This window comes from Neocloeon triangulifer, unplaced genomic scaffold, assembly GCF_031216515.1.
Source record: "Neocloeon triangulifer isolate White Clay Creek 2 clone unplaced genomic scaffold, ASM3121651v1 ptg000001l, whole genome shotgun sequence".
NCBI lineage: Eukaryota > Metazoa > Arthropoda > Insecta > Ephemeroptera > Baetidae > Neocloeon > Neocloeon triangulifer.
In genome coordinates this window covers 1,032,892-1,048,948 of record NW_026775544.1, presented here as the reverse complement: position 1 = coordinate 1,048,948, position 16,057 = coordinate 1,032,892, and the positions used below count along the sequence as shown (strand labels likewise).

Genomic DNA, 16,057 nt, shown 5'->3' with positions numbered 1-16,057 from the left:
AAAAAATTATATTCGGACAAAAAAAAATTAAAATTATTTCTGCGATACATCCTAAGTTTTAACTGCCTTCAACGTGTTTAGGCCTTTAGGCGTAAACAAAGATTGGGGCATTAAAAATAGTGGTTACCAAGCTTTTTAAAGAGCCAGATAAAAAAAATGGGTTTTAAGTTCCTTTAGACAAGAAAATTAAATTATTTCTGTGTTCTAGAACGTTGCTTTTTAGTTATTGCCGTGTAAGAACAAAATTTTTGTACGCATATGATAAAAAATGCCAATAAAAATGCAAAATACGCAAATAATATAGAAATTGTCTCATATTTTTTTTATCGTTTGAAAATAAATGCAGAATATAATATTACACATAGAACAGTTCTGGTTTTATTGGTTTTGTCACAAAAACAATACATATTTCAAAAACGTTACAAAATAATACAATAGGGATATATAAGAAGAAATTCTAAATTTATTAAAATAAAATTTTGTGCGGGATCAATTTTTTTACTTATCACAAAAGTGTAATAATACTGGATCTAAATAGAGTAAATACCTAGAAGTTCTGTTTTTTTTTTTATTATTATTATTATGGGAGCAAAAATTCGGCAAAAATTGGCTTTCAAAAATAGAAGTTTTGCGCGAGATAAGCTGCATTTTTTCTCCTTTTTGTGAAATTTGATATAGATCCGAAAAATACACAGAGAAAACCTTCACTTGTCGACTTGCATGACCAGAACTTCGCCGGCCTGCAGGGGTAGTCTGCGCATCTTGATATCCTGACCTTGCAGGTGAGTGTGTGGGTAGGCGATGAGCACTTTTCCTCCGTAATAGTACGAGGACATGTCAGGGGCTGCTGCAGAGTAGCCGAGATTGGCGATGGTCACAATTTTGTGCCGACGCTGGAACCAACGCTGAACCGCAATCACGCCAGTCACGTTACTTTCATATCTACAAAAATTAATTATTTTAATTTCTTTGATTAACCATATAAATTTGGGATTGGTAAAAAGAATTTGCCTGAGGCAGGCCTGAGGTACAAAAAAGGTCTCATTGATAATTTTAATTTCTGGACGCTTTTTTACACCTTTTTTTATGAAGACGTCCTTTTTATATATATTTTTTTTTCTAGATTTTTGATTTAATTTTTTTTTCAAATTTCATTACAACGTCATGCAACAATTTTTGCTTTACAAAAATTCAGGTGTGACATTTTCTTAAATTTGATTCTATTGAATCTTTCTTTTTATCGCAATTCAAGAATTAAAAAATAAAAATAAATAAAATACTTGATGACAAAATTCTTGGCCCCCCTGGGCATTCCAATGGTGCGATTGGTCATGTAGAGCTGAGGCGAGTACTTTCGAAGAATGGCCATTTTGGAAATAGCCGCCTGAGCCCTTTGTGCGTCCGTGTTCTTGAGAAGGGCGTCTCCACTGGGCATCCACGGCAGGACGTTTGGGTCGGCGAACCTGTTCTGGTTCGAGTTGGCCCACAGCATTGGCGGTAACTGACGCAGATGTTGAAGCTCATCGCCGTGCTAGTAGAAAATAATTCATTATCTAAGATTAACGCATATTTATGAGAAAAAAATCTTACGTCGTCAAGTTCTTGGGACGCTCGGAGACCAATTTCGTCCCCATAGAGGATGGACGGAGTGCCTGGCAGAGACATGAGCAGAAGCAAGGCGGCTACCGTGTTGTTGTTGTTCTTGAGGCGGTCGACGAGGCGCAGGTGGCCGCTGTGTCCGACGCTCCATAGGATTTTCTGCGACCACAACTGCAACGCGCCTGATATCGAGGACCTGCAATTTTTCAACAATATGAAACAAAAAAATTCCCATTTAATATTTAACAAAAACATATAAGTCAATATATTAAAAAAAAATTATTGTTGGTCAGAATAATAAGCAAAAAGGGAGTAAATGAAAAAAAATATTTAGCTTTTCAACAGTTGATTGCAACCAATGCATGATTGACATGATTGTAAGGAAAAGATAGAGCAGCATTAATAAATCGATAATATTAATCTTTGTGACTGCCGAATTTTTAATTTCTGCTTTCAAGTCACTCTCTAGATTATTTATTTAAAATAATTTTTTTGTAAATTTTACCTGAGGGATCCTCCGTGGTTAAGGTCAAGGGAAACGTGCACCAAGTCAATAAGATCTTCCACTCCCAAAACTGGAGGCGCGATGAAGAGGTGTTTCTTTTCCACTGCTCGTCGCCACCGCTGCAAGCGTGTTCGAAGGTGCGGCTGGACAGTCTCGTTGTCCAGCCCGACGAGATAAAATCCGTCCACGTCGCAGGAGCGCCAGAACTCCAAAGCGTTCACCACGGGGTCAATATAATCCGGCCCCGCTGAGCTGAATAAGTAAGATTAATTTAAAATTCAAAAATTTTGAAAGAATAAAAAGTGTTCTAAATTTACCTGTTGTACTTGACGATATGCACTGGCAAGTCAAGGATGAGCGAAATGTTGTTGGCGTGCAATTTCTTGGCAAGCGTCCGAACGTCCTCTAGTGAGCCCAATTTCTGGTTGACGTCAGTCAGGGACTCGGCGTTGTGGTAGTCCTCAGGGTAGTTGTGCGATTGGAAAATTGAGTTGAGTCTGACGGCACCGATGCCCAGACTCTTCAGGTAGCTGATGCTCTCAGGACTCACAACGCCGTTCAGATCTCCAACACCGTCTTGATATTTTGAGTCCTGTCACATAAATTAATTTTATTTTCTACAGCAAATAAATTTATTGTAAATAATTTTGCTAAAGGGAATCAATTCGAGTGCAAGTAATTTGAGGCATTTGCTCGTATCTTGAATTAGCTGTCAAAAAATCATCAGATCACATATTTAATAATCATGCTCTATCTTCAATCAGGTCTACATAGTTATTGTTTATTGTTCAAATGATAACAATATAAAAGTCAGTTTGGGCGGAATATAGTTAATTTAAAAAATTAAAAACAAACATTAAAATTTAATGATAGCTCTCCAAAAATTTTAATTATAAATAATATAATAAAAACTGAATTATAAATTTAAAATTGTAGTTAAAACTTTTTTAAATAATTATATGAAACAATATAAAATTTAAATAAATTTTTGCAGTATTAATTTTATATAACTTTGAAACGCTTTAAAAACATGCGTTTAGGTTTTAAAATTTTATATTATTTACTTTGAAAGAGGCTGGAAAGATTTCGTAGACAGTCGCCGAGCTCCACCACGTGTGTTCAGGGTCGCAGTCCTTTTGCAGAGTGGCGACCATGGTGACGGCGACCCCAAAAGCTGCAATCAGAGTCGCGACGACGAAGAAGGAACTGATCTGTCTGATGAGCGGCCAGTTCCACGTGGTGAAAAAGTAGTCGGCCACGTTCGAGTAGTGGTCGAAGGAGAGCGGCAGGTTGACCGGCGCCCCGTTCTCCTGCAGCTGCCCGTTCGAGTCGCCGTCGCTGGTCATGTAGATGTGCTGGTAGTTGTGGTGAGGACCGAGCAGTTGGACGCACGCGGTCGGCTCGCGGCCTGAGCTGCCGGAACTGGTGCTTCCCTCGCTCTGCACGCTCTGCCGGGGCGCGCTGAATTTGGCACCTGACAAAATACAAAAAGAAACACTTGAAAATTGGTAAAATTCAAATGGTTCATGTTTAAAAACAACTATAATTTCAAATTTGAATAAATTTGAATTATTAAGTTATGAAAATAATTAAAAATTGTCTTGATTCAAAGTTTGGTAAAAATAAGAAATTTATAAACCTAGCATTTCTTTTTATTTAAATCATACCTATCACTAAATAAAAATAATTAGAATTTTTTTTAGGAAACTTGTTAGCGAGTAATAGACAACTGGTAGTGACGGTATAACTAAATGATGGCAACCTGCACTACACGCGTGCCAATATGTTGCATACACAAGCTTTTTAGCGTTAGTTTTACTTCAGTTCTTGCAAAACAAGATACTATTTTTATTTGCATTTGACTGCAAATCGCGCAAAATAGAATTAAATTCAAATAAATATTGTAGCAGATGTAAATAAAGAAGAGATTTTTTTAGTGAATTTTAAAATTTGCTTACAGTTAGAGAAAGTTTTTCTTTAAACTAATTACTTTTGTAAATAAATACCTAATGCGTTCAATTATTATTGATACTCTTGTATTGTTGGGCATGGCAATTTAGTACATTTTTTTTTACTCTAAATGAACAATTTAGTACAGATAAATTGTTAAAATATTATTAATTAAAAATTAAAAAAAGAGGAAATTGAGGACACCTACAACTTTGAAAATATTTTTTTTTCTTTGTCAAGTGGTATATATTATGGCAAAAAAAAAAAACGTTGTTTTATTGATCGAATTGCAGTCCTACATAAGTTTTGCCTGCTTAATTATAAAAAGTCATTTTACAAGTAGATTTTTGAAAATGAACTCCTTTTGGGCTTGGGCTTAGACGTTGTATTTCCTTTGGCGTGAAGAAGATTTTGGGGATAATGAGGATATTTTACCTTCAAGGGGTGACTGAAAGTGGGTGATTTCGTCATTCCCGTCATCAATCAGAGAGAACGTGGTCTCGTTTTCCGGCGTGTACTGCTCGTTTGCAACTGAAACAAATGAATTGAAAATTATGCACGTACTTAGATGATTGCTATTGCATTAATTTATAGTTTATTAGTTTTACGAGTTAGCCCATACATAAATTACAACAATTCAAGAACAACTATTTATAATCCTATGAGAAGTTAAATGAAATTTATTTTAGGGTGAACGCTGCGGCAGAAATCTAGTTTCAGTTAGAAGAATCATGATACATGAAACTACACATCGCTACACATAATATTATAAAGATATTTGAAAATAACCTTGCTGTGCAAATTTAAATCCTGAAACTTAATTGAAATAAATTGCTTAATTTAAAATAAATTGTGAAATTTTATACTAAACAATAATATTAAATCTTAAAAATGAAACTAAAAACTTTTTAAATAAAATACAAAATTTGATGCGATTCTAATATTATTTATATTACTTGCAGGAGGTGACGGCGTGAGAAGTGGACATGTAGACCGGGCCTCCTCATCGCCTAAGAACTCGCTGTTGGACGGCGACTTGGCCATATCGGAGGTGGGCAGCGCCAGTGAGGACAACGAGGTGGCCGCTTCGACCGCCGAAACCAGTTCGGAGCCGTTCATCATCCTTTGGACGAAGGCAAATTTCAATTATGATTTAACATGGTAGTCGGGTCGGGTGACGAAACGACTCTCAGCTGGGGTTTATTTTGCTGCGACGGACTGTCGTTGTCGGGTCGATATTCCCGACCCGGCGTAAATTTAGTCCCGCTGGCACATGCGCCCCGACAATGGTGTCGGCGGCGCCGCGGCGTGCTGTGGACGGACCCCTCGTCGAACACGAAGGCTTGAGCAGCGCTGCCAATGCGGTCCTTGGCTGTACTCTTACCAGTTTTTTTTATTTCTACTTCCGCTATTTTTTATTATTTGCAGTTGAAGTTTATTTTTAATTTTTATTGGTTAAATACCTGCAATATCTGATAATTATTAATGCAATTGTACTACTGTGGCTAATGTTTTATTTGCAACGTGATAATAATTTCAAAATTTGCAACTAAAAGAACTGGCATCAATTAAATTTCTATAAATTTTAAATTGCCTTTTGTTCAATAATATATAATGTTTTTCTCCAAAACATTGCATTCCTCGTTTTGTAAAATTTTTGTAACATAAACAAACAAAAAACAATTTTTTTTTTATTAAATATTATCAAATTTTTAAAATTACATAATGAGTACCAAGAATGTGGATTATTATATTTGATTACAAAAATAAATAATTAGTTTTAAATATTATTAATAAAAGATAAAAAATTTTACAGCGTGTTACGCAAATGATGACACCAAAATACAATCGCATATTGACCATTGGCTCCAAAGCGTTGAGCAAATAATTTTTTGCGTCAATCACTGCTTTTCGTGTAGGATATAAAACTGATAAGGAAAATAATTTATCAGAGGTTGCACGGGTCATCACAGTCAACTCTTCTTTTGCGCTCACGCTATCTTTTTGAGATGAAAAACGTGAACCACTCGCCAAACTTGACGTATGATAGGAATGAGGTTGAAATGTTTTTATTATCGGAGGGAAAGAGTTTAATAATAAATTAATTCAAGTGGCCCAAGGATAAATTGATTTATGAACACAACGAACTCTACTCTTGAAATAAACTAATTCAGCAGAATCCGACTTTTCTATGGGCATTTATTTCCGCACATGCGGTCGAAACTGGTTTGGAACGTGAGTGTCATTTAAAACAAGGCCGCCAGACACAATCCACCATCGGGGACTTTGTTTAGGACTGCAGAGTAAAAAAAGTCCTAATGATGTTTCATCAACGTGGTCAGGGGCACTCCTTTATCTTGAGGAAGAAATTCGCGGGCCATGAATGAATTTTAAAATTATCAGACAGCCGTCGGTGAGATTCATTCAGCCGAATAAATTGAAAAAATACTAAATGAATGAAATGTACATTACTTAAGCGACATGTTAAGGACACATGCTCCTGAATGGAGTGAAGTGTGTAAAAAAAGTCATATTTAGGATCGAAGTTCAATCACGTGCTCTGAATACGGATTCGACTGAATTGCGTCTTTCATCTGCTGATCGCGTGAGATGAGAGTGTATTTATATGAGCATCATCAAAAGCAATGACGAAACACAATGGAATTAATAAAAAACAAAACGCAGACAATCACTGGAAAGTTGACTTTTTGTGCCGTATTTATTATTTACGTTTCAAATGGACCAAAACAAACGCTCTCAATATAAATAATTTGGAAACGAATTTTGTCATTCTGAAGCACTTTGAAAATCATTTCCTTTAACAATTTTTTTGTAACTTCATTGAAGAAAAAGCAAATTATTTTGGCCCTAAATCCTTGTATTCCATGATCGCCGATGGCAATTTTAATTTTTGCCACGCAAAATACACTCGGTTTATGAATATAAGTACCAGGAAAACACAAAATAAAAAGGGAACACCTGGCTAAAATTATAGTAGGGGGCTTGTCAGTCATTACATTTTCCTCAATGTCAAAGAGAAAATCATATATATTTTAATGCGCCTGCCTCAAGTTGAAATGAGGATTTTTGAATTAAAAATTAATGATCAGCCAGTATTATTATGAAATAACAAAGAGTTACAGGTTTTATTTGAAATATAGAAACTAAAGTCGTTTTTAGATTTTTACACTACTTATTTGCTTGTTCAAAATTAATATAAACAAAAATTATGAGGAAACCTCTTAATTAAAAAAAAACACTAAATAAAAATTTGATTGCAATGAATTATATACTAAAAGATGCAAATTGATTAGCTTGGATTCTTGGTGTGCATTACATTAATAAATAAAATATGCATATAACCTGCTAAATTAAAATTGAATTTATTAAAATCCTCAAGATTTTTAACTTCCCTTAAAAAAAAATTGATATTTATGGAAAAAGTTTGAAATACATATTATCGACTCTAAGTGACAAAATAAATTTAAAAAATATTGTTAGTGCCATTCATATTTCTTACAATAGATTTGATAAATTAATTACATTAATCTTCTACAATTTTAATTACTGAAAATATTAAAGAACTCTTGATGTCTTGGTGATCCCTGAGGGCAACGTAATTTAACAGACGCAGAGAGATAATTATTCAAAATTGCACACGGAAAACTTGCTATACAAAAAGAGAGCCACTTGCACACCTGGGAGCAATTTGAATTATAGGTTTGTCTCAGACTTTCTTAAAAGTTGAATAAATTGAACGCAATATATTAGGGGATGTTACGAGATTCGTTTGAATCATTGAATTTCTTTCATTGGGTTTTACATTCAAACAAAATTCCCTGCTATTAGCAGTATTTTTTTATAGATTAAATTTAAATTAATGTATTAGCTATTATTGTATTATAATTTTTCCAAATGGATTGGTTCATTGCTCAAATCGTTTTTTATTTTAGAATTGAACTAAAAAAGAATATGTTTTTCATGGAAACAATTCTAGAAGTAAAATATATATAGCTGGTGCTCACTGATCAGATTTCTGGTTGATGCGAATTTGAGTGGAGCAGTCGGACGCACGGGGGTCCAAGGTCAGCGTCAGAGCAGAGTTGCGGAGCGGCAAAAAGGTCAGGCACCAAAGTGATCCTCTGCAGAGACTGCAGATAAACGCGAGCGAGTGGAGAAGTGGAAGCGTCGCCGCCCTTCCACCGCTGCTGACCAGCTCGACTCATACATATTACCCTGAGAGGTGGACCGGCTCGGCGGCAGTCGCATCAAAGTCGTCATTTGGGAGCTCAGCAATCCACATCCTGCGTCCGAGGAAGCCGCAGGTCCTCACCCAGAGTGACATCAAGTGTGTTTGGCAAATTTCAGCCAGACGCCAGAAAAACCACAGCCGATTAGCCAACAAGAATGAAAGTGAGTTTTCTTTGTGCGGTTTCCCTTTAGACTTAATCGTAAGACCTTTTGAAGTGTATAAATCTAAAAGAAATTTTTAAATTAAAAACATTTTAGAGACAAGCTTTTGTAAATATTTATGCAAATTTCAATTCATTTTTTCGTTGTTATTTTTGTTGAAGGTTGGATTTCGGATACGTTGCACGGATATTCGCACGCCTCTCTGAAGAGATTGCCCCGTTTCGGATCACGTGTCTGCTGGAGATTTGGTTTTTCTCGTCCTCCATATTTTTGCACCAATTATACAAATGGCTCTCGACTTCTTTGCAGGATGTGTCGGAGGTGAGTTTCAATAAACTTTTTACTCAAATTTAGTTTGATGGAATTAACTGGATCGATCTGATTGAAATGTCTGTTATAAAAGAAGCTAAAAGTAGCGTTGTTTCCTTAAAAGTGCGCCCGCGATCGCAACCGCTTCTCTTTTTCACGCGCTGACTGAGCCTCGCAGGCACAAATACAGCGGCATTGGCAAGAAAGCGCCGCGCGCGATAAATATATGGTTCAATGCGGGGCACGGCGATAATTTAAATGTAAGCACTCGCGATTCGGTCTGCGGCAATCAGTCAGATCAATTTCATCAGCAATGACAGCTATTTGTATTTTTTTTCTTAAAAAAAAATTTACAAAAATCTAAAAATATTAAAAAATTTAATAATACATTAAAATAAAGCAAAACCTCTTTTAATGCTATTAGAAGTTATACAAGGCGATTCCTTTACTATTCGATTCTAATTTAGATAATTGCACACAACTTATTTTTAATTTGTTTATGATTTTAGTTAAAGTTGATTACATAATTTGAAGGTAAATATAATGGCATTAGGGAGTTGGTAACCCTATGATATATTTAAAAATTTTATTTTTTAAATTAAATAAAAACTTTGATTTTATATTAAAAAATGTGTTTCTGATCAAAAATGGTGATACTGTGTTTATATTGATATCAAAAATGTTTAACAAATCTGGCTGGTCACTTCAATTTTTTCAAAATGTTTTTACAAATTTGTATTTGAATGAGAAGAATAAATTAAATAATGTATAATAATTTAAAACTATTCCCGTTAAAGGAGTCGCAGTTTTATTAAAAATATTATTTACAGTTTATGGTACATAGAAAGTATTAAGTATTCAAGTTCTAAGATCCTTTAACAAATTCTTTTGGCCTTATTTACACGCAAAATTTAAGACTAAAACCAAATCTAAACTATAGGTGAGTTTTAGATGTCATTGCATATTTATATCAACTGTATTTAATCGGCTTATAATGATGGTTTGATGGCCAAAGATGCAAATAAAACCAGTCCGAACCACTCCGATTCAATATAGCGCCAAATTTCACCTTTCCATGCATGTACGTCATTCAAAATCTACACATCGCGCGGGTTTTTTTTTCTATTTCAATGCCATTCCTACTACGCCACTTCTTGCATTTAAGTGTCCCAACAAGATGAATCATCCATCGGCCCCCATTAATAAAAATCAGATCACAAAATTTAAAAAAAAAAAAATAATAATAATCAATTGATAAAAACGCAGTTTGATTTTTATTTTAGACTTTATTCAAATCGAAATTTAATTTTACTGCAAGAGTAGTGATTCCGGAACCAAATTTGGTCAGGCAGAGGCGCATCATAGAAATTGAGGCGTAATTTTAGCTTGGGAAAGCCTCGGGGCGAAATCTGCGCGCTCTCCGTTTGCAAAACTTAATATTGGATGAGAAGCGTTTTGTACGCAGAACAGGAATATCTTGGGCCGAAGGAGATAATATGAAGTTTCGTGCTGCTTCCTTTGCCGATTTCTTCACCAGTAATTGCATGAAAACGAGGCAAGCGAGAGAGGGAATTTTTGCCTTAATTGTGCGACAAGATGAAAAAATCTGTGTAATTATGCGGAGAGTTTCTGCTTTTACAGCTCTCAAGACTGGCTAATTTAATAATTCTTGTCGGACCAAAACAACTATTAAGGCCTTGAAGTGTAATTTCGACAGTCAAATTCCATTTATTATGCTTGAAATAAAACTCTGAAGTTGTCTTTCTAATTTTGGACATTGTAGTCCACTTTAGATTAGCATTTGTTAAAGGCCAGGACCATAAATTTGTCGTTGGACTGAAATTTGCAAAACATATTTCTTTTAAAAAAGGCACGGGAAAAAATTAATCAATATCATTTTTTTTATCTTCCCCTTGTCTTGCTACAGAAGGAATTAAATTCAGATTTTTTTTTAAATAAATGTTAATTCAACGTAGAGTGAATTTCTGAAGAATTTATGAATGCAAAACATAAATGCAATTCGCACCCCGTGTCCCATCTAATAAAGTGGGATTAAAATAAAAATGCGAGGAAATCATTTTGGCTTGGGAAATTCTTAGTAAGGTTTTTCAAATTGCTCAATTTTTTTTCTGCAACCAACAGAACTGCGTTGTAAATTTCACATTAAATCTTGTACCAGATGAAGATTCCACGGTCTTTTGCGTTTTACTTTTTGTTTGAACCTTTTAGTGTGTTGGTAGCAATTTTCCTCCATAAATTATTAAAGTGCACTCAGTTCAGCTCTGCCTAATTGTTTTACGCACGGGAATTTTCCTCTGGCTTACGTTTTCATTCAATGTTTACTCATGTAAATTACGCGCCCCAGGGCTAAACTGCAAAACTGCGCACAAAATTTAATCACACATAAGAGATCCAATCGATATTTGACCACATTTTCCTTGTTTGCGCCATTCACAGGATGCTCCGGTGTGCTTGTCGGACACCCGTTGGACACAATCAAGGTGGGCTTCACAATTCACCATGATTTATTGATTTTATATTTTAATTCACAATTTATTTTCTATTGAATTGTCCAGGTGCGCCTCCAGACGCAGGATTTTCGCAATCCTGTTTACAGGGGAACGTTTCACTGCTTCAAGACAATCGTTGAAAAGGAATCGGTGAGACCAAATAAAACAACTTTTTATTTAGATTTGCTTAAAAAAATGTCAAAATAATCAAAATGCGAGAGACAAAGTTCAATCCAAACCCAAATAAGGAATGTTTTCGTGAATAAAAAACTTTGTCGCTTGATCTTTTGATTTCGACATCAGTTTTTTGCAATTTTTGCGAGCCCTCTGCTTCTCATTAAGGTTTTGTATACATTATAAAACAAAAACCGGATTTCTCCTAATCTGCGATGTGTCCACGTTTGATTTGAGCTGCAAACCTGTTTTGTGCCTTCGAGTGTGGAATTTTATGAGTGGCGTGACCGCCGAGGCGACGAGCCTCTCCAGTTTTAATGTTTCAGAACTGCTCCAACTCCGATTGGGTTAACTCTCGCGAGATGCATAATTTCAAATAAATTACCATGCCCTTTGCATGCAGAGAGCGATAATTAAAGTCTTAAGGATATTCCACAACGTTTGGTTGGAATGAATTTCAAGCAGTGCATTTCTGCAGACATTTTACACTCCTAAGCCGATAATTTAATCTTCAATGTTGCCGCTACCAATTGCGGAATAAATTGTTATGTTGCTGTAATTTATCATTAATCGAATGAAATTACTGGTTGAGAAGGACGTGAGATTTCAATGAAAAGTATTTTTAATTGTACTTATAACAAATAAATACTTTCTATATTACAGCTTTTCAATTTCTAAAATTTCTTTAGCATTTCTGATAAAGGAAACGCGAGTAAAATTTTTTATTTCCCAGTTGAGATTTTGTTTTCCACGGGTTGTCTTATTCTCACTTATAAATTCTCAACTCTACACACATATATAAATTCTTTTAACATTTAAATTAATATATTATGTAACATTTCTCCCCCACTATTTTCTATGCTCATTCTTATCAAAGTTTCTATAAAAAAAGCATGATATAACCCAAATACCAGCCAAATGCAATTAAAAAAGAATAAAACCAAATGGCATCTTAAAATTTTCTTTTCAATTTTTATTCTTATCCGTATATACAAAATTTCGAAAAAAAATTTTATGGTATGTTATAAATATTAAGTAATAATAATATTAACTTTTGGAAATTTATTAACACAAATTTTCAAATCCTGGTAATGCATGATTTTAGGTAAGAGGTCTTTACAAAGGGATGTCATCCCCTCTGGCGGGGGTCGCCTTCGTCAACGCCATCATTTTCGGCGTGCAGGGCAACATCCAGCGACGCCTCTCCGAGCCCGACTCGCTCAAGTCACATTTCTTCGCGGGCGCCGCGGCCGGACTTTCGCAGAGTTGGGTGGCCAGTCCGCTCGAACTGGCCAAAACCAAAATGCAGGCAAGTTTCTTATCAAAATTTTAGATGCAAATATTTATTTTGAACCCGAGAGCTGAGATATTAAAATATTAGCTAAAAATGATTTTAATTCAAACAAATAAAAAAAATTAAAAATTATATCACAAATTAAATGAGTTAGTGAAATTTATTTTAATCCTTACCTATTTTACTTTATTTTTTTGCCACTCTGAATGAAAAGCCCTTTCACAGGTTTGGATTTTTAGCTAGGAAATTTTGGTTTCTTTTTATGACTTTGGTGACTATCTAGATTAAAAAAAAAAAAATTGGAACGTTTATTTGGCTTTACGCTTGCTCTCTTTAAAGCGAAGTAAATTTTTTACTTAAGAAGATTAATAATGTGTACAATTTCATCAAATGCCAAGAATTCGGAACTCTCTTCTCCATTAAATAAAATTGTGAGCTTCGTAAATTTGCAGATTCAGCAGGGCGACCGTCCCAAGTACCGCAACCCGCTGCACTGCCTGCGAGACGTGTTCCACCGCGAGGGGTGGCGCGGCGTGTTCCGCGGTCAACTGATCACGGTTTACCGCGACGTGCCCGGCTTCAGCACCTACTTCCTGTCCTACGAGGCGATCGCCAGGGCCATGGCTGGCGACGACGGTTCGCACACGCTCGGCACAGCGGCCATCCTCTTCGCCGGCGGCACCGCCGGCTGCATTTCGTGGGTCGCGTGCTACCCCTTTGACGTCATCAAGTCGCGCCTGCAGGCTGACAACAAGTAAAATTCTATTAAAACTTTTAACTCGCTTTTCCGACGAATGAGAGGGAAAGACTCGATTAGAACGAGCCTTTGAGACTTTCAAAAAGCCACTTTTCCTCTTGGGCTAGCTGGGGAATTTTAACTTTCATCTTTTAGTCATTGTTCTTTTTTATATATTCGAGACTTATATCTCAAGTCGTCTCAACCGTCTTGTCTTACATGACGTGTAATTATATAAATAATTTTTAAACTTTGGACTTGTGTTCGGTAATAATGTAAAATGTATAGCCTTGAGCAAAATGGGATTACCAGCACATTGCGTAAAGTTAATCTCATATTTTGTGTAAAGTCTTTAAACTCGACCAGCAAAAAGCTTGATTGCGAGAAGTTAAAAAAAATTTAGAAACCACAATCAGACTTGCGGAGGAAAAGGAAGTCCTATTTAGAACTTTTTCAAGTTTAAAATTGTGATAAGAATTGAGCTTTTCAGGTTTATACGATTTAACCCAGATTTTAATAAAACTGAACCAATCCTAATTTGACCTAATTTTCACAATAAAAATGTCAAGGGCTATTAATCTACAATAATGAGTATTAAAAAAAATCATCATAACATAAAAGAAACTTTTAAGTTCATAATTTCAAAAAATAAAGCGCAACATTAATTTTTTTATTATTTTCTTTGACAGACAAAACTTAGAAACTTACATTACAATTTAAATTATTTTTATTAAAAAAAAAATAATAATAACTTTATTAATAATGCCCATTAAAATCAATACTGTCATTACTTTTTGACAAAAATAAAATTAAAATTTACAAAATTTATTTAACTATGTCTAGAATAAAAAAACAAACAAAAACACAAGATATTTGGAAAAAAAGCAACTTCAGCAAAATTTAAATAAAAACTAGGACATGTTTTGAGATCAAATAATACTTGCATCAAATATGCAATAAAATAATTTAACTTTTAGTATCATTTCTTCGTTTTAAATTTAAAATTTTTGTTTTTGTTTCAGGTACAAGGGCATGGTGGACTGTTTCAAAGTGAGCTACCGGGACGAGGGTCTGCGTTTTTTGTCCCGCGGCCTCAGCTCGACGATGATCCGTTCGTTCCCAACGAACGCTGCCACCTTCGCGGCCGTCACTTGGGTGATGCGTGCAGCGGGGGCGGTGGAGGCGCCTGCCTCCGACCACTTGTCCGCCTCCGAGTTCTTCGAGGAGATCCGAAGAATTCCTTTCGGCGCGGCGGCCTCGGCCGCGATGCCCCTGTCGCACTTCATGAACTTGCGGCTGGCCCGCGCCGAACGCGACATGCCTTCGGTCAACGGCGAGGAGGGCGAAGAGGTCGCCAGGAACATCGTCATGTCCGCCGGCAACACGATTCTGGGCACCCTTGGACGCCTCACCATCAGAGAGGTCGAGAGCGCCATCCTGTAAGGTCTGCCAACCTTCCAAATCACTTTCAAAAGCAATAATTGAATACTGGTGAAGAAGACTTTTTAGGCTCAAATTTTGAAATAAAAATATCAAATAAGACTCTTAAATAGAGAAAAAATTGGTAAAATTCTTAAATTTCTATTAAAATATTGCTAAAAGCACAATCAAATTATAAAAGTCTCAAAATAGTTAAAGTTCAAGTGCGCAAAAGGCAACAGAGTGCTTTCAGTTTCAAATTTTTGATCACAGTGATACAAATTAATAAAAACCCATTGTAACAATGAGTTTTTAGCTCACTAAAAAGAAAAGCTAATTGATTATTTTTTCACCAGTCTAGCAATAATTATAAAATTGGTTTAGCTGATGTTACGGGTCTTTTGCTCAAGCGATTTTCTCTCTCAGAATCGCGTGTAGTTTTAATTTTATTGTAAATATTAAATATTTTTATTTTCTTCCACGGATAGTCATGAACAATCCAGATGGATTAATGTAATAGTGATAAATGATAAATCTAAAGACTGTGATAAAACGGCGAATTGACCTAGAAATTGAGAATGTGTAATTCATTTTAATTGAATTGTATCGACACACAATTGATCGTCTGCCTAGCTATAAATAGGACGCAAATCAAAAGAAGAGCAAACTAATTTCTTGGATTGTAATTTGAATTATATAATAAAAAGAGGTAGCAGCTAAATTTATCAACTACGCATCAGACGAGATAATCAGGTGGCAATTAAATTTCCATCTTGCCGTTGTAAGAAGAATAGGAGGAATTCAAAAATTTGTGATTTTTTTAGAAAACAAAGTGCCAACATTGCTTGTAATCCAGAAATCAGAAAAAGCGAGATATTTTTTTATATATTTGTAAATTACGTAAAATAAAATGTAAATTTTTGTGACATTTTAAAATAAAAAATTCCCAATGCCAAATCAAATTAAACTACGTTTCTTTTCTTCTCATTTCCTAGTTCGTCAACTCAACTCAATGCATAATAAAGCACACAAAAAGTAGGAAGTCGTAAGATAAATGTTTTGTCATCTGCCCTTTTTATGTTTTTGCACACAGCATCGCAGGCGCCGAGAATTATATGATTTCTTTCAGATCATCTCTTTCGAGCCGA

The 16,057-nt window shown here is 35.3% G+C and overlaps 2 protein-coding genes across 2 annotated transcripts; one reads left to right on the top strand and one right to left on the bottom strand.

Moving 5' to 3' along the window:
* Positions 1 to 554: 554 nt before the first annotated feature.
* LOC132194208 (4F2 cell-surface antigen heavy chain-like) lies at positions 555 to 8,262 on the bottom strand. The gene is made up of 9 exons (XM_059615360.1): positions 8,080 to 8,262; positions 5,011 to 5,177; positions 4,490 to 4,585; positions 3,169 to 3,578; positions 2,422 to 2,696; positions 2,105 to 2,356; positions 1,591 to 1,795; positions 1,281 to 1,531; positions 555 to 942 (listed from the first exon to the last, which is right to left on the bottom strand). Exons 2-9 carry the CDS (start codon positions 5,174 to 5,176, stop codon positions 705 to 707), a joined length of 1,893 nt encoding a protein of 630 aa, XP_059471343.1. The 5' UTR covers position 5,177; positions 8,080 to 8,262; the 3' UTR covers positions 555 to 704.
* Positions 8,228 to 15,892, top strand: LOC132194224 (mitochondrial basic amino acids transporter). Its single transcript, XM_059615385.1, has 7 exons — positions 8,228 to 8,467; positions 8,629 to 8,788; positions 11,234 to 11,277; positions 11,353 to 11,436; positions 12,566 to 12,769; positions 13,207 to 13,508; positions 14,513 to 15,892. The coding sequence occupies exons 2-7, from the start codon at positions 8,755 to 8,757 to the stop codon at positions 14,931 to 14,933; spliced, it is 1,089 nt and encodes a 362-aa protein (XP_059471368.1). The 5' UTR covers positions 8,228 to 8,467; positions 8,629 to 8,754; the 3' UTR covers positions 14,934 to 15,892.
* The last annotated feature ends 165 nt before the right edge of the window (positions 15,893 to 16,057 follow it).

What these genes read in the sequence shown, in the direction of transcription:
- LOC132194208 (XM_059615360.1), bottom strand. Translation starts at nt 5,176, where the DNA reads ATGATGAACGGCTCCGAACTGGTTTCGGCGGTCGAAGCGGCCACCTCG. An exon ending in TCTTTCCAGCCTCTTTCAAA is followed by an intron (nt 2,697 to 3,168) that starts GTAAATAATATA and finishes TTTATGTGACAG; the next exon opens with GACTCAAAATATCAAGACGG. An exon ending in GCCAAGAATTTTGTCATCAA is followed by an intron (nt 943 to 1,280) that starts GTATTTTATTTA and finishes TAATTTTTGTAG; the next exon opens with ATATGAAAGTAACGTGACTG.
- LOC132194224 (XM_059615385.1), top strand. Translation starts at nt 8,755, where the DNA reads ATGGCTCTCGACTTCTTTGCAGGATGTGTCGGAG. An exon ending in CTTTGCAGGATGTGTCGGAG is followed by an intron (nt 8,789 to 11,233) that starts GTGAGTTTCAAT and finishes CGCCATTCACAG; the next exon opens with GATGCTCCGGTGTGCTTGTC. An exon ending in ACCCGTTGGACACAATCAAG is followed by an intron (nt 11,278 to 11,352) that starts GTGGGCTTCACA and finishes TGAATTGTCCAG; the next exon opens with GTGCGCCTCCAGACGCAGGA.